We start from the raw sequence: 23,932 nt of genomic DNA on the forward strand, positions 1-23,932 counted from the left end.
CTTGCCTCAGCCTCTGCTTCATGATTGAGACATGAAGAAGCAACGGTGGCCAAGTCACTAAGTTTATAACCTCAAAGACAATGATTTCTAAGGGGAGCAGCCGATTAGTATGACTCAAGCTAAGCATGATCAATCATACTATGAATAGCTAGTCATTTTTTTAGTTCTTACTTTGTGCCAAGCCCTGTTCCAAACCTTTTACATCCATTACCTGAGTTAATTCTCACAGCAGCTCCATGATGTAGGTATTATTTCTCTCTCTCCCCTTCCTCTCCCCCACCCTCTCAAATGAGGAAACTGAAGCCCAGGGAGTTTATGTAACTTACCCAGAGTCACACAGTTAGCACAGGACTGAACCTGGATTCAGCTCAGTCTGACTCCACAGCCCCCACACTCTTAGCCTCTGTGATATACCGATTTCTTCCAAATAACAATATCAACAGAGAAAGGGGGGAAATTATGTTCATGAATGCTGCTTTAGGCAACAAAATCCTCAAATTCATCTGGACCTGTGTGCACAATATCCTTTCCCACCCTGAAGATGCATTCCCACAGCCAGTGCTGCTGCTGTTCTTTGCTGGGATTTAAGTCCCAGTTCAACCACGCACCAAGCTAGGGATGACCCTGAGAAATTATCCCATTTAAGCCTAAATTTCCTTACCTGTAAAAGCAAGTTAATAATACTGGCCTTGTAGGTGTTCCACAGATTTAGTGTCTAATAGCTATGATTTTGCTAGTCAAAGGTCCATTGTTGGGAACAGAGAAAAAGAACAGAGCAGAACAATTTTGGTCAAGTTATTTTGTTTGTCTGGAACCCAAGAAATGCCTCTTGGCTTTACTGGACTTAACTTATAACTCCTAGGATAAGAGATTCAAACCAGAAATAATTTTGTCCCCTGAAGTGGGCTGAATGGTGGCTCCCCAAAAAGACAAGTCCTAATTCCTGGAACCTGTGAATATCACCTTATTTGGAAAAAGTGTCTTTGCAGATGTAATTAATAAGTTAAGGATCTCAAGATGAGGTCAACTTGGATTGACCTAAATCTGCTGACCAGTGTCTTTATAAGAGAAAGGCAGAGGGAGAGAAGGCCACGTGAAGATGAGGCAGAGATTGGAGAGGTGCTGCCACAAGCCGGGAAACACCAGGAGCCACCAGAAACTGGAAGCGGCAAGTGAGACTTCTGCCCCAGAGCCTTTGGAGGGAGCGCAGCCCTGCTGGCACCTTGACTTTGGATTTCTGACCTCTGGAACCGTAAGAAAATACATTTCTGCTGTTTTAAGCCACCAGTTTGTGGTAATTTGTTACAGCAGTCCTGGGAAACTAATCTACTTCTCTCTTCTCCCCCAAGTCAACTCTGCGCTGTTCTCTTGACAGAGAGCTGATGGGAAATGCAGCATATAAAGGCATGCCTTTGACATGACCTAAATCTTGATGACTGAGAAAGTCCATGGAAATCAATATAAATAATTTTGCAGGCTTCTAGAAGCTGAGAGCAAATTTTAATGGCAATGGATAACAAATGTGTACTTGTTGAGTAATCTTGCCTTCCTCCAATGGTGACTGCAGGTGCCATTTTCTTCAGACACCTTTTCAAGGTCACCAGTTTTTGTTTTAGAATTTAGACATGGCTTTTGCTCTGTGTGTCTGCTTCTGAACCTTTAATGGGCATGGGGATGGGTAGATGATCATTGTAGCGCTTCCAGGATGCACTTATGAAGAGCATAGTGGTTGAACAATTATTCTTTATTAAATGGTGTGGTCATGGGGGAAATGGTCCATGCCTAAAAATAGCAAAAGCATTTAAAAACTGTCACTAGTCAGGATCCTATCTGACAAATCTGTTGTCTGATGACAGGATTGGATGTACCTGAAAGGGCCAAAGGATAGTGTTTAAACATGAAAAACAGTGATTCACTTTAGGTAACCAGGTGAAACCTTTTTAAGTGTCAATCAGGTTTGCTTTTTCGTTATGGAAATCAGCTTTATAAAAAGCATCTTACCCTGAGATGTAGTTTCTATCTTTAAATCTCAGAAGATGAGTTCAGAATAGACATATCCAGTTTTACAATCATTACAAGTTTCTATAATATAAAAGAGAAAATAATTCAGTAAACTTAGGATATATATCCATAGAAGCTCTTAAAAAATTCTATTTTAATAGCTGGGTGGCCTGACAGAACCAAGTATTAACTGTGTTTTTTTTCCTGGACTAAATGATTTATTCTTGAAAAGTTTTTAGAAGTGCACCTGCATCCTTCTCTCTGGAATTTTTATATGATATTCTCCCCTCCACATCCTTCTCTCCTCCCCATCTACCCATCTCCTGATGAAACTTGTTAGGAGCCATGGTACTGATTGCTATTGGTTTCCTAGGGTATGCATGTTGCCCCCATTCATCCCATCCTTGGGTTCCTAAAGCCTAGGAGTGTGGTGACCTCACAGAGACTACTCTCCCATTTCGATAGCATCCCTTATCCCAAACTGTGGCTCACCCTGATCTCTCGGTGCCACCTCCTGGAACATGGGGGTGGCATAATGTATCTCCTGAGAGTATTCAGTCCCTGGGTAAAAGACAAGAAACAGAGTTATTGGGCCTATAATCCAAATCTCTGATCACTTGAGGGCAGTGGCTTGCCAGCTACCCTCACAATGTCATGTCACCTCTGGACTTTGCAGAGAGTACTTACCATCTCAGGCTTTGGAAACACATTGCCTTGGTTCTAAGCCTGGCACAGATTTCTCATCTGTACAGTGGGAATGATATAAATTGGGAGTTAGTGGCGTTTGTACCAGACAGGGCAGGTAAATTGCTAAGCACTGTGCCTGGCACATGGCTGGCCCTCAGTCAGAGTTGGCTGGGATCGTTCTCATTGTTGACCAAGGTCCTGGGTCTGTTTACTATAAAGCAACAAATGATGCCAGCCTTAAGAGGTGATCATCAAAGAGATTGGAACACAGTGTGGATCATTCTGAACTGATAGAAAAAAATCTCCAAGATACGTTGTTAAGTGAAAAAATCAAGGTGTAGAATGACATATCTGTGACATGCTACCATTGCTACCATTTATTTAGATGCTAACATACACATAAAATATCTGTGGAAGGATTTTAAAATTGGTTAATGCCCCTGGCAAGTGAGATAGGGTGTCAGGATGGGAGGGAGACACTATACTCTGCTTCTGCAATTTTTTACACATGTGTCTGTACGACCTTAAAAAATTTTTTAAAGACAAAAACCCCAAACCAACCAAAATCACCAACAAAGTTCTCTTACCTGCTTGATTTTTACAGATATTTGTATATATTCCATCTTCCATGGGTGTATTTCCATAGACTCTGGGTGCATTATCTTTCATAGCTTTTCCTATATAAATTGGTGCAGAATCATTAAATTAAACTACTTTGGCCACAGGAGGGGAATTCCCCAGAGTTCTGAAAGAATGACCTGCTCCAATGGCCTAAACTGTTGTCTATTAAAGGAAAACCATAGACTCAGCAAGGAGTCCATAGCATCTGCTTCTCTAAGGCAGGAACCCTTCTGATTTATTTTCTTGGGTCTGCAAATAACATCCTTTGCCTATCAGATTATGCTTGAGATGGCCAGAGACACCTTTTCTTTCCTTCGCTGAAAAGAATAGGCTGTAAAAAGCTTTGTAATATCTGTGATAGTAAATTACCCAGCTGACTTCCATTTAGTCCTGGCCAGTACTCAAGAATATTAATTCCACTTTTGTAAGACCCTGCGCTTTTTGTAGGAAGAGGAGACATGTTTTTTAAAAGTATGAGATGCAATAAATTTAAGAGGATTGAAATCATATCAAGCATCCTTTCTGATCACAACAGTATGAGACTAGAAATCACCTACAATAAAAACACTGCAAAAAACACAAACACCTGGAGGATAAACAATATGCTACTAAACAACCAATGAGTCACTGAAGAAATTAAAGAGGAAATTAAAAAAATACCTGGAAACAAATGAAAATGGAAGCACAACCATCCAAAATCTAAGGGACCCAGCAAAAGCCGTTCTAAGAGAGAAGTTTATTGCAGTACAATCCTAGCTCAGGAAACAAGAAAAATCACAAATAAACAACCTAACTTTACACCTGAAGGAAATAGAAAAAGAAGAAAAGTTAGTAGAAGGAAAGAAATAATAAAGATCAGAGTAGGAATAAGTGAAATAGAGACTAAAAGAAAACAATAGAAAAGATTGATGAAACTAAGAACTGGTTCTATGAAAAGCCAAACAAAACTGATACACCTTTAGCTAGGTTCATCAAGAAAATAGCTCAAAATAAATAAAGTCAGAAATGAAAGAAGTTAAAACTGACACCACAGAAATACAAAGGGCTGTAAGAGATTACTACAAACAATTATACACCAATAAAATAGAAAACCTAGAAGAAATGGATAAATTCCTAAAATGTACAATCTCCTAAGACTCAATCAGGAAGAAATAGAAAATATGAAGAGACCAATTACCATTCAATATGAAATTGAATCAGTAATCAAAAAACTCTCAACAAACAGAAGTCCCAGACCAGATGGTTTCACAGGTGAATTCTACAAAATGTTGAAGAGGAAGGAACACTTTCAAACTCATTCTATGAGGCCAGTATCACCCTGATATCAAAACCAGACAAAGACACCAGAGAAAAAGAAAATTACAGGCCAGGGCTTCCCTGGTGGCACAGTGGTTGAGACTGCCTGCCGATGCAGGGGACGCAGGTTTGTGCCCCGGTCCGGGAAGATCCCACATGCCGCGGAGCGGCTAGGCCCGTGAGCCATGGCCGCTGAGCCTGCGCGTCCGGAGGCTGTGCTCCACAACGGGAGAGGCCACAACAGTGAGAGGCCCACGTACCACACACACAAAAAAAAATTACAGGCCAATATAACTGATGAACATAGATGCAAAAAGCTTCAAGAAAATATTAGCAAACCAAATTCAACAATATATTGAAAGGATCATACACCATGATCAAGTGAGATTTATCCCAGAGATAGAAGGATGTTTCAATATCCGCAAATCAACGTGATACACCACATTAACAAATTGCTTAACAATTATATGATCATCTCAATAGATGCAGAAAAAGATTTGGACAAAATTCAACATCAATTTACGGTAAAAACTGTCAACGTGGATATAGAGGGAACATACCTCAACATAATAAAGACCATATATAACAAGCCCATGGCTAACATTATACTCAGTAATGAAAAGCTGAAAGCATTTCCTCTAAGATCAGGAACAAGACAAGGATGCTCACTCTTGCCACTTTTATTGAAAATAGTATTGGTAGTCCTAGCCATAGCAATCAGACAAGAAGAAAAAAAAAAAACCGGAATCCAAATTGGAAAGAAAAAAGTAAAACTGTCACTGTTTGCAGATGACATGATACTATATATAGAAAATCCTAAAGATGCCACCAAAGAATTAGAACTATTAGAACAAATAAGTGAATTCAGTAAAGTTGCAGGATACAAAATTAATATACAGAAATCAGTTGCATTTCTATACACCAAAAATGAACTATCTGAAAGAGAAATTAAGAAAACAATCCTATTTGTAATTGCACCAAAAAGAATAAAATACCTAGGAATAAATCTAACCAAGGAGGTAAAAGACCTGTACTTGGAAAACTATAAGACACTGATGAAAGAAATTGAACACAACACAAACAAATGGAAAGATATACCATGCTCACAGATTGGAAGAATTAATATTGTAAATGACTGTACTCCCCAAGGCAACCTACAGGTTCAGTGCAATCCTTGTCAAATTAGCAATGGGATTTTTCACAGAATTAGGACAAATAATTCTAACATTTGCATGGAAACACAAAAGACCTCAAATAACCAAAACAACCCTGAGAAAGAACAAAGCTGGAGGTATCATGCTCTCTAATTTCAAACTGTACTACAGAGGTACAATAATCAAAGCAGTATGGGACTGGCACAGAAAACAGACACATAGATCAGTGAAACAGACTAGAGTGCCCAGAAATGAACCCATGCTTATATGATCAATTAATTTACAACAAAGGAGGTAAGAATATACAACTGGGAACAACAACACAGTAAATGGCATTGGGAAAACTGGACAGCCCCATGCAAAAGAATCAACTGACCTACTTTCTCACACCATCTACAAAAATAAACTCAAAATGGATTAAAGACCTAAATGTAAGATCCGAAACCATAAAACACCCAGAAGAAAACATAGGTAGTATGCTCTTTGACATTGCTCTTAGCAGTATTTTTTTGGCTCTGTCTCCTCAGGCAAGGGAAGCAAAAGCAAAAATAAACAAATGGGACTACATCAAACTTGCACAGTGAAGGAGATTATCAACAAAACAGAAAAGCAGCCTACTGAATGGGAGAAGATATTTGCAAATGATATGTCTGATAAGGGGTTAATATCCAAAATGTACAAAGAATTCATGCAACTCAACATCAAAAAACCAAACCCAATTTAAAAACAGGCAGGGAGTTCCCTGGTGGTCCAGTGGGTAAGAATGTGCTCCCAATGCAGGGGGCCTGGGTTCAATCCCTGACGGGGAACTAGATCCTGCATGCATGGCGCAACTAAGAGTTCGGATGCCACAACTAAGAGCCCGCATGCTGCAACTAAAAGATCCCACATGCCGCAACTAAGACCTGGTGTGGCCAAAAACAAACAAGTAAATAAATATTTTTTTTAATTACCCCATTAAAAAAAATAAAAAGTAAAAACAGGCAGAGGAACTGTATAGACATTTTCCAAAGAGGACATACAGATGGCCAACAGGCACATGAAAAGATGCTCAACATCACTAAATCATCAGGGAAATGCAAATGAAAACCTCAATGAGATATCACCTCACACCGGTCAGAACGGCTACCATCAAAAAGATAACTAACAAGTGTTGGCAAGGATGTGGAGTAAAGGAAACCCTCATGCACTGTTGGTGGGAATGTAAATTGCTGCAGCCAATATGGAAAACAATATGGAGGTTTCTCAAAAAATTAAAAATATGATCCAGCAATTCCACTTCTGGATATTTTTCTGAAGAAAACAAAACACTAATTTTAAAAGATACATGCACCCCTGTGTTCATTACAGCATTATTTACAACAAACAGCCAAGCTATGGAAGCAATCTAAGTGTCTGTTGATAGATGAATGGATAAAGAATATGTGGTATGTGGTACACACACAATGGAATATTACTCAGCCAAAATGAAGAATGAAATCTTGCCACTTGTGACAACATAGATGCACCTAGAGGGTATTATGCTAAGTGAAGTGAGTCAGACAGAGAAAGACAAATACTGTATGATTTCACTTATATGTGGAATCTGGAAAACAAAACAAATGAACAAACAACAAAAAACAGACACATAGATACAGAGAACAAACAGGTGGTTGCCACAGAGGTGGGGGGTGAATGAAATAAGTGAGAGAGATTAAGAAGTATAAACTTCAAGTTACAAAATAAATGTCAGGGACTTCCCTGGTGGTGCAGTGGTTAAGACTCTGTGCTCCCAATTCAGGGGGCCCGGGTTTGATCCCTGGTCAGGGAACTAGATCCCACATGCATGCCACAACTAACGAGCCCATGTGCCACAACTAAGGAGCCCAGGTACCAGAACTAAGGAGTCCGCCTGCTGCAACTAAGACCCAGTGCAACCAAAATAAATAACTAAATAAATATATACAAAATAAATGAGTCACAGGGATGAAATGTACAGCATGGGAAATATAGTCAATAATATTGTAATAGCTTTGTAACAAGACTTATCATGGTGGTCATTTTGTAATGTATAGAAATTCGAAGCACTCTGTTGTGCACCTGAAACTAACATAGTGTTGTAGGTTAATTATACTTCAATTTTAAAATGCTTTACATTACAAAAAAAAATTTTTTTTAATGTATGAGATGTATACATTTTGACATCTGTTTTCAAGTTTCCTGTCAACTGGGTCCTGGATTTCTGTGAATTAGGACTTTAGAGATGGAAGAAGGCCAAGAGCCTAACATGTATCACTTAGTTCTCTCCCCAGGTCTGACAGTATCTCCCATGGCCCCATTTTACAGGTCAGAACGCTGAGGCTCAGGCAGGTGAAGGAGCCCACTCAATGCCCCGAAGCTCACTGGCAGGTGTCGGTCCTGAGACACAAACTGTCTTTTGTGTAAATCTCAATATTCCTCCGTAGTAGTGTGCCAAATGAAAAGGCCACTTTGAAATCTTAACTAGAGGTCATAAGGCGTGAATTATGAAACGTAGTAAATGAGGTTTAATGCAGCACTTAAGGTGGAGCAGAGAGAATGAGGCTCTTTTTGTCTTCATGTACTGAGCTTCCTCCGAGTGGCAGACCCAGTGAGGACACTGAAAACTACAAAGCAAAGCTCTGGCAGTCTGAACCCACTACGTCATTTGCAGGCTTTGTGCAAAATGAAAATGCAGGGCCTCTTGTTTAAAAATTATTGAGATTTGTACACCCACGTTCAAAGCAGCACTACTCACAATAGCCAAAATGTGGAAGAAATCCAAGAGTTCATTGATGGGTGAACGGGTAAACAAAGTGTTTGTGTGTGTGTGTGTGTGTACACATATGTGCGTGTGTATATATATGTGTGTGAATATATATGTGTGTGTATATATATATATAAAAAATGGAATATTATTCAGCTTTTAAAATGAAGGAAAAAAATTTTTTGGGCCCCACCGCATGGCTTGTGGGATCTTAGTTCCCTAACCACAGATCAAACCTGTGCTCCCTGAAGTGGAAGCATGGAGTTTTAACCCCTGAACCTCCAGGGAAGTCCTGAAATGAAGGAAATTCTGACACATATACAACAGCGATGAACTTTGAGGACATTGTGTTAAATGAAATAAGCCAGTTGCAAAAGGACAAATACTGTATGATTCCACCTATATGAGGTTTCTAAAGTAGTCAAATTCATAGACAGAAAGTAGAATGGTGTTTGCCAGGGGCTGGGAGGAGAGAGAAATAAATGGGGAGTTACTGTTTAATGGGTACAGAGCTTCAGTTTTTGCAAGATGAAAAAGTGGATGGCTGGTGTTGGTTGCACAGGAATGTGAATGTACTTAATGCCACTGAATATATACTTAACAATGGCCAACAGGGTAAATTTTATTGTTATGCATATTTTACCACAATTAAAAAATAATATGAAAAAAATTTTTTTATTGTATTACGAATTTCAAGACAGTGACAGCAGAGCATTAATCTGTCTCCTTAGCACGGGGCCCTGTGTGACTGCACAGGTCACACACCCACAAGCAGTCTAAATAGGGGAGTCTTTACCAGAGAAAAGAGAACTGTGCTATGTGTGAACCGTTCAGGAAGTCGTTCATTACCTTCTCCTTTTGCATCTTTTCCTTCTCTTCTCATTTTCTTCACATCCCATTTCTGATTCCCCTTTCCCTTCCTCCTTGCCCTCACCCTGCTGTCTGTATCCAAAACCCAGGGAAAACAATGGCAAAGCTCCTAAGGAACTTACGTGCTTTGTACTTTGGTAGCATCCAAAATGCCAGAAGTAGGATTATTACTATTAGTACCAGAAGCGGAAACCCCAGAAGCAGTAGCTGCAGGCAGAAAGGACAGCTCTCTCCTCCTGGAAGAAGACAGCATTCACTGGTCACTGCACAGCCTTCTTTTCCAATGATATTGAATTGTGAAATGTTCTGGAAAGGGTGATCACGACTGTCTCCCAGGTTAACCAATGTACCCTGAACCCTGAATCCCTGCCCTGCAACTTGAGAGGTAACTTGTTAGTGAGGTTCTTAAGGTTCATACCAAGTCCATCTTCCACAAGGGGTCATACACAAGGAAGAAAAAGCAGCACAGCATTTAACAGACAGATGTTGGCTACGTTGTTAGGGTTATAAGCCTGAGAACAGCCTGGCCATTTATTGGGCAAAGGTTTTAGTCATGTCGGCATGATTTATGTCACCCAAATACCTGCCACTTATTGAGTGTTAATTATATGCAGTCATTGTGTTAAGCATTTTACATGCATTACCTTACTTTTCTCATTGGTATTACTCCCATTTTACAATTAAGTAGAGTAAGACTCAGAGAGGTTAAGTGACTTTCCTAAAGTCACACAGCTAGTGAATTGAAGGCTGTGATTTGTAGGCAAAAGCCTGACTCTGGAGCCTGACTCCAACAGGTTGCCTCACTTGTTAGAACTTACTGAACACCCAGGTGTGGGCTCTGATCTTCTGAGGATGAGGCCACATGAGGTGTTCAATGCCCAATTGTGCCTGCTACCTTTGCTAACCTAATTTTTGTTCTATCCTCCTACCTCGACCAATGTCCCTTCATAAGGCCAGATTTAAATCTAAAATTCTCAGACTCCTCAGAGTTCTGCACTGGAACATGACAGTATGGGGAGAGCCAGCCCCAGCCCTAGCCTGGCCCCTTTCCACCCAGGCTCTGACATGCACCCTAAGGAGCCTGACATGCTTGTGGACACCCCCAGCCTGCATGGCCAAATGCCATCCCCCCACTCCCCACAAACAACTCCCTTGGTGTGGGCCCTGGAATGTTCACATCCTTACCATGGTCCACCCTTGGGAGGATGAGCTGGGAAGGAGACTTGTGCAGGCCCTGGAAGGTGGGTTCTGATCTGATTGGGTAGGGAATTCAGGTCTAGGAACCTAGAGTAAGGTATAGAAATGTGGGGGTATAGGGTCCAGGCAGACAAATCCCCATGGCTTATAGGAAGCTTATGGGAAGACACATGGCTAAGAAGCACCAGAGCAGTGCCTTCCAAAACACAAGGTTGGGACAGGAGCCATTCTTGCCTCAAGGAAAGCGTGGCACTGGAAGTCTAGACTCACCAAGCATTAAACAGCCAAGCAGGTAAGTACACGTGTTGGAAGTGAATTTAAAAAATGATTTTAAAAAAGCAAAAGAAAATCAAGAGACCCAGCAGCTTCAAGAAAGATGCAAATTCTAATGTGACTGCTTAGAACCTGAGCAGTGAAAAGTCAAAACAGGAAGCAGGGTCAAGTCAGGAAGTCTTACTATTGATACAAGGTCCCTTCCTGCACCACTTTCCAGGCTTTTCTTTGGTTCCTTTATGGCAGAAAGCAACCCCATCAGAACGTGTGGACCCTACAGAAGGAAAAGCATTTGGAAGCAGGTGGGCAAAGTGGGAAATGGGAGGGCAGAGGAGTAGCTGGTTTCTGGAAGTAAATCCAGATCCTGTTGAAAGAGTTCAGGTCGCCTTTACCTGTTGAGGGTATGGTGATGAGTTGACTGTATTTTACATGGTCAGGCAATCTGTTTTTAGCTTCACACCTATACTCTTTCCCTTCTCCAGTGTTATTCTTGGTTAAGTTAAATTCAGCAGGCTCCCTTACATTCTTGGAGATAACTGGTGATATGGCCATGTTTTTTTCAAAGAAAGTATAATTGATGGGCAGAGAGCCGTTGAATGAGATGCAGCGTAGCATTATGTGTCTGTCTGTTTTTGTTTGAACAACACTGATGTTCAGCACTGGTGCAGTCACTGGATCTAGAAAAATAAAGTGCATGTTAAACAGATAAGCAGATTGGGTTCACTCACTCAGTCCACAAACATGGATGGGAGCCCTACTCTATTCCCAGCTGTTAACCCAAAGATGGATGACACCCCTCTTGAGAAGTCAAGCTGCTCACAAGAAGCTCCATCAGGAAGGATCAGTGGGTATGTGGTTAACCCCATGCCTTGTGGCATGAACCAGGTTCCGAGAAAGCCAGAGGGTGGAGGACGTCTCTGCTTTGAGGAATCAGAGCGCAAACTTGCCTTTCATCAGAATTCACAATTTGTTTGTGGCTGATGGTATAATTTTGTCAAAGATCCAGCTCCAAGTATGTAGTTGAGAGGTGCTTTTATTCCCAATCATTGTAAGATTGCAGTGGGTTTTTTTTAAATCAAAGAAATCTAAAAATAGCATCTTTTCTAACTGTATTGTCATTTATAGAATTCGGCTGTACAATTGTCTTTCACTTCCTCCCGAAAGAAGGAAGTAATCCGATAAATAGAGTCAAGGGAAATTCTTGACCAGAAATGAGTGGGTCTGGTAAGCTCTGTAAGATCATACCCTATATAATAAATTATATAGCTGGATAGTGGGAGAATCCAGCTATATAATTTATTATATAATTCATTAATAAAACAGTATTATAGGGAAAGGAAAGATAATTGTTAAGTATCCCTCATGTGTCAGGGTCACTACCCACATTATCTTGTTTCACTTCACAACAGTACTATAAGGTGGACAGCATCATGCCCATTGCACAGTTGAGCCAACTGTGATTCAGAGGCCACAGAGCTAGTAAATGGCAGAGCCAGGGCCAAATCCCAAGCATATGCGTTTGTTTTTAATAACATTGTGCCAATTTAACAATTTGGTGCAGAAACAATGAAATATGTTTCATTGTTTAAGTCAAATCAAAGAAAGTAATTTAAAGTCTTGTTGCTTCATCCCTCCCCTGAGCAGGAATCCCTGTGGCAGTATCCTTGACAGAATGGCACCCAGTGATGGTGGCCTCAAAGAGCAACTTTGTTTGGGAATAGCATAAATAGGATGTTTTTCCTATGGAACTGAAATCTACCTCCTGTAATTTTCAGGAAGGAGGAAATGAAACATTCATGAAGAAGCAGAGAGCATGGATTTCTCTCTGAGATAAGATGATTCAAACTAGAAGTACACTTCCCTGAGAGTTTGTAAAAGGACTGGTAAAGTGTATCACAGCATCACAGTGATCAAGGGAAGGGAGTGGTGACTCTTCAATAAATTAGTTATATTTTTTAAATTAAAGGAGTATTTTAATGGGACTTCCCTGGTGGCGCATTGGTTAAGAATCTGCCTGCCAATGCAGGGGACAAGCGTTCAAGCCCTGGTCCAGGAAGATCGCACATTACGTGGAGCAACTAAGCCCGTGCGCCACAACTACTGAGCCTGCGCTCTAGAGCCCGCAAGCCACAACTACTGAAGCCTGTGCACTCTAGGGCCAGCGTGCTGCAACTACTGAAGCCCACATGCCGAGAGCCCATGCTTTGCAACAAGAGAAGCCACAGCAATGAGAAGCCTGCACGCTGCAGCAAAGACCCAGTGCAGCCGAAAATCAATCAATCAGTCAATCAATCAAGGGGTCCTTTAAGGCTCATTCAGTTGCCACCTTCCCCAGAAAACTTTTCCTTAGTCCTCCAGGCGGAACTTCTCCCTCTTCCTCTGCTTCCTGTAGCACTTGATCCCATCCTCTTAATACTTTTCTACTTCTTATTACATGATCCACTTGGATGTCTCCTGGTCACCTCAAACATAACCTGTTTGAAACTGAACTCTAGTTAATCTGCTAGTTAGTGAGTCAATTGGTAGGTAGATAAACATATGTTAAAATCCTGTTCTTTTTTAAAATGTTTTTATTCATTCAATCATTTATTTTCATTGTGCTAAGAACAGTTAACATGAGATCTACCTTCTTAACAAATGTTTAAGTGCACAGTACAGCACTGTTAACTATAGTCACAGTGTTGTACAGCAGGATCTCTAGAACGTACTCGTCTTGCATAACCAAAACTTTATACCCATTGAACAACAACTTCCATTTTTGCCCATCTCAGTAAACGACACCACTCCTTATCAGCTGATCACACTTGACATCTGGAAGTCATTCTTGATTCCTTCCTCACCTTTACTACCCGTGATTCCGAATCTAATCAATCAGCAAGTCCTGTTGTTTCCTTCTCCAAAATATATTTTGAATCCATCCACTTCTCTCCATCTCCATCATTGTTTGTCTCCTGGATGACGGCAGAAGCCTCCCAACCGATCCCCAACCTCTACCCTTGCCCTGCCCCACCCAGGATGAATTAACATTGAAGGTGATAAATTGGGCCTGATAAAGAGGCCTGACTTGGCTCCCCCTCCCTTTCCAGTCTCACCTGGGGTCACACTCCCCTCATCAGACCTCCAGCCATACCAGTGTCCTATTAGGTCCTTCCCAACAGCCAAGTTCTTTCCTAAGTTGGAGCCACCAGCACAGGTTATTGTCCCTTGACTAGAGCCTTTTTTCCCTGTCTCTTCACATAGCTAACCCCTTCTCATCCTTCAGGGCTCTTCTTAAATGCCATCCCTGTAGCAAGGCCTTCCCTAACTACCCTATCTAAGGAGGTCACTCCCCAATCCCCAACCTTTCTCCATCACTGTGCCAGTTTCTTTTTCTTTATAACAATCCACACAGTTTGTGATTATGAATTTATTTGGGTACTTGGGTTTTATGCTTCCCCAAATAGACTGTAAGCTCCACCAAGGCAGGAACTAATATATATCCAGGGCTCGGCACATCGGGGATATCATTAAATATTTGATGAGTGAATCAGTGATTCATGAATTTGTGTTCACGGCTCACATCCCTTACTGGGTTGGGGATAAGATCATGTCCTAGGCATCATCGAAACCCTGGCAGCATCCAACACAATTACTTGCATGGGGTCGTCATTCAGTAGGTATTTATTAATCTGACGTAAATGAAGATGATGCAGGTTTTTATAATCTATTTTAAAAGTTCTACAGGATGGTATAATTACTGTAACGCATTGTAAGAAACTTGTGCATTTGCTCTGAAGGCAGGATGTGGGAAGATTGTATACATATCTGTGGGATGGAAGCTCAGGAAATGAAGACTTGGGGCTTTTTAAATCAATTGATTTAAGGCTTCAGCCTTGCACAGGAAGCTAGTGGTACACAGGTCCCCTGATGCCCATTCTGTTGCTCTTTCTGCAAAACCACGCTGCCCAGTCCAGCAGGAATCTGACCACCAGAGAATATTATCAGCCAGGGTACTGCCCTCACATCATCCACTACATCCCAGACCATGTTTGCATGGTCTTCTTCTTTTTACATTTCGTTTACAATTATGGCTTCCATTGAGTTTGTGTTCAAATTTGTCCTAAGATGGTTGGCTCTAATCCAGAGCCCACGGTATCCCTTCAAGTCTTACGCAGAAATTTGCATCTGTCACATGTCTCAGGGAAAGTATCCACTGCTATCATTAGATTGTTAAAATGGTTATAACCTAAAAAGCTGAGAACCGTTGATCTAGAGCAGAGGCGTCCAGTGGAACTTTCTGTGGTGATGGAAATGTTCTGTGTCTGTGTTGTCTAATACAGCAGCCACCCCACATCTGTGGCTCTTGAGCACTTGAAATGTGACTAATGAGACTGAGGAAATGAATTTTTTAATTTCAAGTAATTTTAATTAACTTGAATTTAAACAAATAAAACATGTGGCTAGTGGCTACCATACTGGAGAGCACAGACCCAGAGAATCACTCAAAGATTCAATCAGTAAGTCAGGGCTTCTCTGTTTGGAAGACTCCAGGTACATATATTACCTAGAAACACTCTCTCCTTCTCCCAGGAGTCCACTATCAAGGTCACCTTCATGGATGAGGCCATTAATGCTAGGTTGTGAAAGGCTTGGGGTGGGAAGATGGGAGTTCTCTGGTGGCCTAGTGGTTAGGATCCTGGGCTTTCACTGCCGTGGCCCAGGTTCAGTCCCTGGTTGGGGAACTGAGATCCTGCAGTATATCCTGCATGTCGTGGCCAAAAGAATGTGGTTGGGCAGGAAGAGTGCAGGCTGATGGCCATTGCAAAGGGAAGAAGGTGGAAAAAGCCTGGGACTCTGGAGACCCTTGCCACAGGCTCCAACGTTGATTCTAAGACTTCTTATTTGAATCTTAAGAGAAAAAGTCTTTTTTTACCTACACAATGAGAATCCTAGAGTAAAGCATCTAGAAAAGATCTCAACAACTTTTCAAATTGTTGATGTAAGACTTTTTGCCTTGGGCCATCAGCATGTTATTATCTGAAACAGCCAGAAGTATTTGGAGAGAAAGTGAAATGGAATTATTAAGAAAAAAGATCTCAGTGACATACTTGCCAGGCTCTTGAGGGAGTGTTAACAAGCAGAACAGAGAGCCCATCCTAGAACAGGAAAGAATCCCTCCAAATCACAGGGCCGCCGAGTAACAAGCACTCTACTTACCGACAAATGTGAAGTTGAACTCACGACTGTATTTTGAACAGTTAGAAACTTGGGCTTTGCATTTGTAGGGGCCCAAGTCACGGGCTTCTGAGATTGTTAGGTTAAAAGTCATGGGTCCATTCTGGATGCTCAGGCATTTCTCACCCCGAAACAAAAAATAGGTGATCCGCAGTGATTTGTTCTGGTTGAAACAAGATAGAGATACATTCTGACCCCTCATGACTGCATCTGTTTGTGAGTTCAAATTTGGAGAAGGGAATTCTGGAAAGCAAAATAACACAAGAGAAAGTCCTTGTTACCATCCATCAATAATAACTCAGTGGTTGTCTACCCACATTTCGTGGGTCAAGGTGGTGGAGACCCTCTGTGTCTGGTGAACTTCCCAAAGGTAGGGGACATTTCTTCCCTGCACAGCCAGGCTGGACAGTGTGTGAGGAAACCTCAGTGCCTACAGAGGCCTCTCCCAGTGAGAGACGGGTAGCCTTACCAAGCTGTTTTGTGCTGGTTAGGAACTGACTGGTCACCAGTACCAGACAAAGCCACTCTGTGACCATATTAGAGCAAGACAAAGACAAGATGACTCCATAATCATGTCTGAACACAGATGAAGACACGAACATGGTCCAAAACACAAAAATGGCCAAGTATCCCTCTAAACAATATGATTGACTGCTGCTTCTTGATCAGTCAGAGCTTTTGCCTTGCACTGCTCTTCTTCTCTTTTAGATGAGAATTATTAGGATTCCCAGCCATATCATTATTTCCACTTCCTAAAAGAATCCAATTCAGAGTAAAGCCTGCTGCCTTGAATCTTCCTCCAAGTTACCTAACGCAAATCTTACTGTAAGATGCCCTCTTGCTTACTCCGTGGTATGCATTTTCTCTTAAAACTCAACTTGGTTCAACTACACATGTGTCCCTGGTGATCTTTGGCTGGAGGACGTTAATAGTTTGTACCTCTAAAAGATAAGGACTCTGGTAAAAATAACAATACCATTATCACACCTAAAAATTAACAATATTTTAAAAATATCATCAGATATCTAGTGTTCTAATTCCCCCAATTGTCTGATTTTTCTTTTAGAATCCATAATCGTCTATTGTAGTTAGTTGCTATGTTTCTTATGACTTTTTTCATCTGTAGACCTTTCTGTCTCTTTTCTTTCCCCCTGCACTTTGTTTTTGTATTTTTTAAATAAATTTATTTATTTTATTTTTGGCTGCATTGGGTCTTTGTTGCTGCGTGCGGGCTTTCTCTAGTTGCCGCGAGCAGGGCTACTCTTCGTTGTGGTACACGGGCTTCTCATTGTGGTGGCTTCTCGTTGTGGAGCATGGGCTCTCGGCGCACGGGCTTTAGTAGTTGTGCGTGGGCTCAGTAGTGGCTTGTGGGCTCTAGAGCACAGGCTCAGTAGTTGTGGTGCACGGGCCTAGCTGCTCCGTGGCATGTGGGATCTTCCCGGACCAGGGCTCGAACCCGTGTCCCCTGCATTGGCAGGCAGATTCTTAACCACTGCACCACCAGGGATGCCCTTTATTTGTTGAAGATAGCAAGTTGTTTGCTCTGAAGTGTTTTCCATGGTCTGGATTTCATTAATTACATTCCATGCTGTCCTTTCCATATTCTTCTGTCTCCTGTCAGAGGCTTGATGAAATTCAGATTAGCTTTTATTTAGCAAGAATGCAGCATAGGGGGTAGGGTGTACTTCTATTAGGAGACACAGAATGTCTGGCTGTCTCTCTTTTTGTTTGTTAGCAGACTTTGATGATAATTAACCCAGAAAGCATTATTTCGTTAGAGGTTGCAAAATGGTGATATACCAATTCTATTTTTCCTTCTTCATTTGTCATCCGTAATTATCTGAAGAGAAATACCCTTGTCAACTCTTTGGTTACACTGAGGTACAGGTTGCATAGAAAAGGGAGGATAGGGGACCCTGGTGGTCCAGTGGTTAAGACCCTGTGCTTCCAATGCAGGGGGTGCGGTTCGTTCCCTGGTCAGGGAACTAAGATACCACATCCCGCGGCCAAAAAGAAGAAAAAAGAAAAGGGAGGATAAATACTTGGTTCTCTTCTGTTACTGACCAATTTTGAAAATAATGAGTTGGTTTCCTAGCATCTTGTAACAATGAGATATTTCCCTTTATTGTTATTATTTTTTGTTTAAGAATCATTATGAACTCATAGATTTAAATGTATTCGATGTGTCTCAACCCACAGCCCATTACGATTATTTTATTCTTATTGTCTCTTTTTTTTTTGGCCATAGGGAGCATCTGCAAACTGCCTTCTGCCTTCACAGCTGTGAACTGCTCCACGCCTCATTGAACCAATTTCTCAGCCCTGAGAATAGGTCAGTTTTGTTAAGCAGCTGTGTCTCATTTTAGGAGGCGGTGTTGGGGGTGGGGTCCCGCCAAAGTGAGGCCTTTGTAAGGGCAAAGCCATCAGCGTTTAATGGGAGGTAGTTCTGTAGAAACAAAGGAAAAGCCAACTGTCCAGCCTGGTCTGAGTCCAGAGGGTGGTCAGCTGGGGGGACTTCCAGGAGGGTGGTCTCCGTGCCTCCCTGTATGGGGGAGGGGCAAGGGCAGGTGGTGGCAGTTCTGCTGCTTTTCCTGGGTCGCAGTTGGAATGTGGCCGTGGCGTTGGGTGAACTCTGAGCAGCCCCCACCCCGGCATTACCGAGGTTGTCCACATGTAATCTGTGTGATTTCTCTGAAGTTTATACTAAGTTGTCAAGCTTCAGCTTGTAGGGAAGTTTTCGTTTTTCGTGATTCCAGGTCAGAAGGGTAGCAGAGAAATTGGAAATGTTAACTGCTGACAACGAGACGTGGCCGTTCGACACCCCACAGGGTGTGCTGTACTTTTACTGAAGCAGAGCTCTCTCCCTACAATCACCCCCATTTTTTTTTTTTTTTTTTTTTGCCGTACGTAGGCCTCTCACTGTTGTGGCCTCTCCCGTTGCGGAGCATAGGCTCCAGACTCGCAGGCTCAGCGGCCATGGCTCACGGACCCAGTCGCTCCGTGGCATGTGGGATCTTCCCGGACCGGGGCACAAACCCGTGTCCCCTGCATTGGCAGGCGGACTCTCAACCACTGCGCCACCAGGGAAGCCCCCCACCCCCATTCTTAATAGAGATAATTGAAGATTAATTAGTTTGCAAAATCAGTCTGGTCTCATTAAACTTGGCCTGATTATTGATATCAGTGCAGCAAGAGTAGATTGAACATGTAGGTCTTTTAAGTCTGCTTTGCTGGAACTTTTATAAGGAATTCCAGATTAGACTTTTAATAGCCTCTTGAGGCTAAGAAGCCAAGTCAGCAACTTGTCACAAGACTGTACCTTCAGTACCCATGAATTTGGGTGAATTCCTCTCTTCTCGATGTCCCCAAGACATCCTGAGACCCCTGGACCTGCTAAGAAGTGACCTTTACTCACTTGTGAGTGAAAAAAAAAGAGGAATATAGGGAAATTTTTTTATATCACCTGCTTGGAAAAAGTCTTCCAAGTAAGACACATGAAATAGCCATAAAGAAAAGACTGAGAAAAAATAACATTCCTAAAACTTTAAACTCCTCTATGGCAAAATTAAGAGGTGTAAAAGGCTAGAAGAAAATACTTAAAACATAAACGAAAGCATAGTATTCTTTTTATATACATAAACCAACAGCAAATTAATAAGAAAAAGATAATCAAATAAATGGGCAAATAATCTGAATATGTAATTCCCAAAAGAAGAAATAGTGCTGGGGCTGAGGGATGGCTTGGGTGGAGGAGGGGTTTAGACCCCTCTAAAATGCCAAAACCTCCCTCCTTCTCTTTGATCTGGACAATTAATACTTTCTCAGCCTTATGTAAGCTCAGCTTCAAGATGAGACCTTGCCTCTCTTTCCAACCAGATAGCCATCCCTAAATGTCCTTTATATGGGTGTACTAGAGCTTTCACAGTCAACAGACATGAAAAAGAAGCTCAACTTTATGAGTGATGAGGCAACCACGAATTAAAACAACATGGAGGGCTTCCCTGGTAGCGCAGTGGTTAAGAATCTGCCTGCCAGTGCAAAGGACACGGGTTCGAGCCCTGGCCCAGGAATATCCCACATGCTGTGGAGCAACTAAGCCCGTGCACCACAACTACTGAGTCTGCGCTCTAGAGCCTGCAAGCCGCAACTACTGAGCCCATGTGCCACAACTACTGAAGCCCACACCCCTAGAGCCCGTGCTCCACAAGAGAAGCCATGACAATGAGAAGCCCACACACCTCAAGGAAGAGTAGCCCCCGCTCACCGCAACTAGAGAAAGCTCGCGCACAGCAACGAAGACCCAACACAGCCAAAAATAAATTAATTAATTCTTAAAAAAACAACATGGAGATATTATTTTGTACTCATCGAGTGACACATTAAAAAACTGACTGTATCCACTGTTTGAGAGGGTGGGAAACTCACACTTACCCATGTGCGTGGTCAGTGTTGGTGACCATGCACCAGTTCAGCGTGTGGGGAGGGCAACTTAGCAGTATCTGTAACAATTCAAATGGACATGCCCTTGGACCCAGCCATTTCACTTCTAGGATTTTATCCTACATGAACTCTCACACACTCATGTGTCCACAAAGCATGTTGTATACAGTGATGTTTACTGCAGTATTGTTTCTATTACAAAGAAAAAAAATGGAACAACCAGTAAGGGGGTGATGGTTCAATGAATTAGGCCGTGGGACTTCCCTGATGGCACAGTGGCTAAGACTCCGCACTCCCAGTGCAGGGCGTCTGGGTTCGATCCCTGCTCAGGGAACTAGATCACACGCATGCCGCAACTAACAGTTCGCGTGCCACAACTGAGGAGCCCGCAAGCTGCAACCAAGACCTGGCACAACCTAATTAATTAATTACTTTAAAAGATATTAAAAATTATTTTAAAAAAATGAATTATGGCTGAGTCCTATTATGAATTGCCATGCAGCTGTTGAAAAGAAAGGAACTAAATCTAAATGTTCCTCTTAGAAAGATGTCTGGGATATATTGTTAATTTTAAAAAGGACAGGTCACAGAAGAGTTTGTTTACTATGATATTGAAACAAAAAGGACTGTTAATAGTGATTGCTTCTGGAAGTGGAGAGGGGAGAGGGATTGAGGGGATATAACAGAACTTTCACATTTTATAGTATAGTAACAACAGCGACCTGAGCTAGCATTTGTTGATGGTCCCTCATACACTCTGCTCTGTGCTGAGGTACATGGCTTGTCTCAGTTCCCACAACAACCCTCCCAGGGAAGTGCTTTTATTTTCCCCACTTCACAGAGGATAGAAATTAAGCTTTAAGTGGTTTCCTCGTGCGCGCGGGCTGCCAGCTGGATAACGGTAGAACCAGGGTTAGAACCACAACAGCCTAGCTCTATGGTGATAAACTGCCTCCCAGGATATATTTTTAGTGTTGCTTGACTTATTTTACAACAATTATGTGTTGATTTTTCTAATTAAAAAACAACAACAGAGAAAGAAGGAACCATTACATTGTAAAAAAAAAAAATCTCAATATTTTGTCTCTGAGTCTCAGGAAAGATTCTCCAACTCCCTTGCTAAAATCACTTCATTTTAAACAGTAGGTCATAGAAACGACTCTCCCTTTGGCTGTTCATCAGAAAGCACCGAAAAACCTGATCATGAACGCGCATGATTTAAAGCTGACAGTCTCACGGTTTTGGTGAAAACAGCTTTAGTACAAGAGAGAAGTAAATGAAACTTACCATTTGTTTTTCTCATTCTTTCACAATCCAATGCAGCCTTCTGAACTGAAAGAGAGAAAAGGAACATAAGAAAACTCTTTTTCCACATGTTGTTTTGGTTTGGAGATTCAAACTTCAAAATGGTAAGTGAGCCTTATACTTGACAGCAGGAAAAATGCCCCCAAAGAACAGTCTGTTCAAATGGCCCCCACGTTCTCCTAAATGAACTCGGGGAGGAGGGCAAAGGAGGCTTGGTGGGCTCCGGGGTTGGTGAGTCACATAGAGAACTTCCTCCTTTTTTTTTTTTTTTTTTTTGGTACGCGAGCCTGTCACTGTTGTGGCCTCTCCCGTTGCGGAGCACAGGCTCCAGACGCGCAGGCTCAGTGGCCATGGCTTACGGGCCCAGCCGCTCTGCAGCATGTGGGATCTTCCCGGACCGGGGCACGAACCCGCGTCCCCTGCATCGGCAGGGGGACTCTCAACCACTGCGCCACCAGGGAAGCCCAAGAACTTCCTCCTTTTTGACCAAATTAAAGAAATGGGAGTTGCATGGACAAGGCTGACATAAGATGACTGGTTGATGTGACCCTATGCTCCTCTGTGAGCTCTTGTAGGCAGAGAGAGATGTGACAGGTTGCCTCTAATTCAGGCTGGCAGGGAAGCTGGACAGTGGGAAAAAGAAAAAGTATTGTCTTTATGCAAACCCACCCAATCGTCTCTTTCTAGATATGGCCTGTGTCCAAAGGAATTTAGTGGAAGTTTGGTTTAGTCTTGGGAAGCAATACTGACTGTGTAGAGAGACACAGGGAAACATGGCAGCAGAAATGCCTGATTGTGTTAAATGCTGGCTTCTAGGCCCCACTCCAGGCTTACTGGGGATGAAACCTGGGACTCTGAATTTTCACAAGGGCCCAAGCGGTCTCAGGGTCTCTAAATCACAACCCTGAAGTAACTAGTGATTCACTTCTCTGCAGTCCAGAATTCTCCTGACTCTGCGAAGTGGATGCAGAAGTGGATGCATGTTTTTGCTGTCGCCAGCCTGAAGTGGGGAGTGGGAAGGGGTGAGGGGTTCCCGAGTAGTGGGAGCTGTGATCAGGCTGGGCCACTTGGGTTACTGGTTCTTTTCTGTTTTTTAATTATTGTTTTTAAATTTTTTGACCTCTCTGCACGGCTTGTGGGATCTTTGTTCCCCTGACCAGGGATTAAACCCGGCCCTCCACAGTGAAAGTGAGGAGTCCTAACCACTAGACCACCAGGGAATCCCGGGTTACTGATTCTTGTTGCCACTGAGGGTTGGCCCTGTAGGTATGTTGCATTCCTGTGGACAGTTGCCCTCTCTGTGGGGGACACAGAGGTGCAGGTTCTTTCAGATCATCCAACCTCCAGTATTAACTCACTCCTAGTGCTCCTTTCTCGGGCTCCCCAGGTCCAGCCCGTGGTGGTCAGTCATTCCCAACCTCACACCTGGCCACTACTGGGGGTCTGAGCAGAGCCAGGACCTGCGGCCTTCACCCCCACTTCCTCCCTGTCTGGCTGCTACTGTCTGGAAGCAAATCATCTTATTTAGCCTTCAGTTCATAAAAGGCCTTTATTTCCTTCTGACAGTAAAAGTTACTTCTCAGGCACCCACTCTTCTAACAAAGATGGCACTCAGTGCTTGACGGTGACTTCATATGGTGATATTGGTGGCAATTTCTTTCACTAAAGAACCCCACAAGTTTAATCTCTGGTGGGATGACCCTTAACGCCAGAATTTCTGCTAAAGGGAATCAGAGGTTTCGTTTTTGACATTTCCCAGGAGTATCTCATCCATCCTGGCCTGAGCAGAGGGTGGAGCTGTGTTACCGAGAACTGTCATGCCCAGAAGATGGGGGGGTCTTTAGAAAAGCTGACGTGTCTGGGGCATTTCTGTGTGTGGAACTTTCAGCTGGCACAGGAAGCCTGCAGACCACAGCTTGGATACAAAGACAGCAAAGGAAACCAGAAGAAGTGCTACTTAGAGCTGTTAGTAAACGTTGCTAGGAGTACCTTAGCAAGGCCCCGGAAAAGGATCATAGTCTGTCAAAGATTACACAACAAATCAGCTATGAAGTCTCAAGTGGAAAAAGACAAAGTTCATCTATGGACCTGGCACATTCCTTAAGGCCCA

The 23,932-nt window shown here is 42.5% G+C and overlaps 1 protein-coding gene across 1 annotated transcript; it reads right to left on the reverse strand.

The window, feature by feature from the left end:
- Window positions 1–1,732: 1,732 nt before the first annotated feature.
- Window positions 1,733–22,046, reverse strand: MILR1 (mast cell immunoglobulin like receptor 1). Its single transcript, XM_065897586.1, has 9 exons — window positions 21,805–22,046; window positions 16,060–16,320; window positions 11,256–11,540; window positions 9,516–9,629; window positions 3,276–3,365; window positions 2,689–2,745; window positions 2,494–2,562; window positions 2,002–2,082; window positions 1,733–1,868 (listed from the first exon to the last, which is right to left on the reverse strand). Exons 1-6 carry the CDS (start codon window positions 21,890–21,892, stop codon window positions 2,693–2,695), a joined length of 891 nt encoding a protein of 296 aa, XP_065753658.1. The 5' UTR covers window positions 21,893–22,046; the 3' UTR covers window positions 1,733–1,868; window positions 2,002–2,082; window positions 2,494–2,562; window positions 2,689–2,692.
- Between the last annotated feature and the right edge of the window lie 1,886 nt (window positions 22,047–23,932).

The sequence above is a fragment of the Phocoena phocoena genome, chromosome 19, assembly GCF_963924675.1.
Source record: "Phocoena phocoena chromosome 19, mPhoPho1.1, whole genome shotgun sequence".
NCBI lineage: Eukaryota > Metazoa > Chordata > Mammalia > Artiodactyla > Phocoenidae > Phocoena > Phocoena phocoena.

Coding starts and splice junctions, on each gene's coding strand:
- MILR1 (XM_065897586.1), bottom strand. CDS start 21,892: ATGTGGAAAAAGAGTTTTCTTATGTTCCTTTTCTCTCTTTCAGTTCAG. Junction 16,321..21,804: donor AAGAATGAGAAAAACAAATG/GTAAGTTTCATT, acceptor TTTGCTTTCCAG/AATTCCCTTCTCCAAATTTG. Junction 11,541..16,059: donor GTTCAACTTCACATTTGTCG/GTAAGTAGAGTG, acceptor TTATTTTTCTAG/ATCCAGTGACTGCACCAGTG.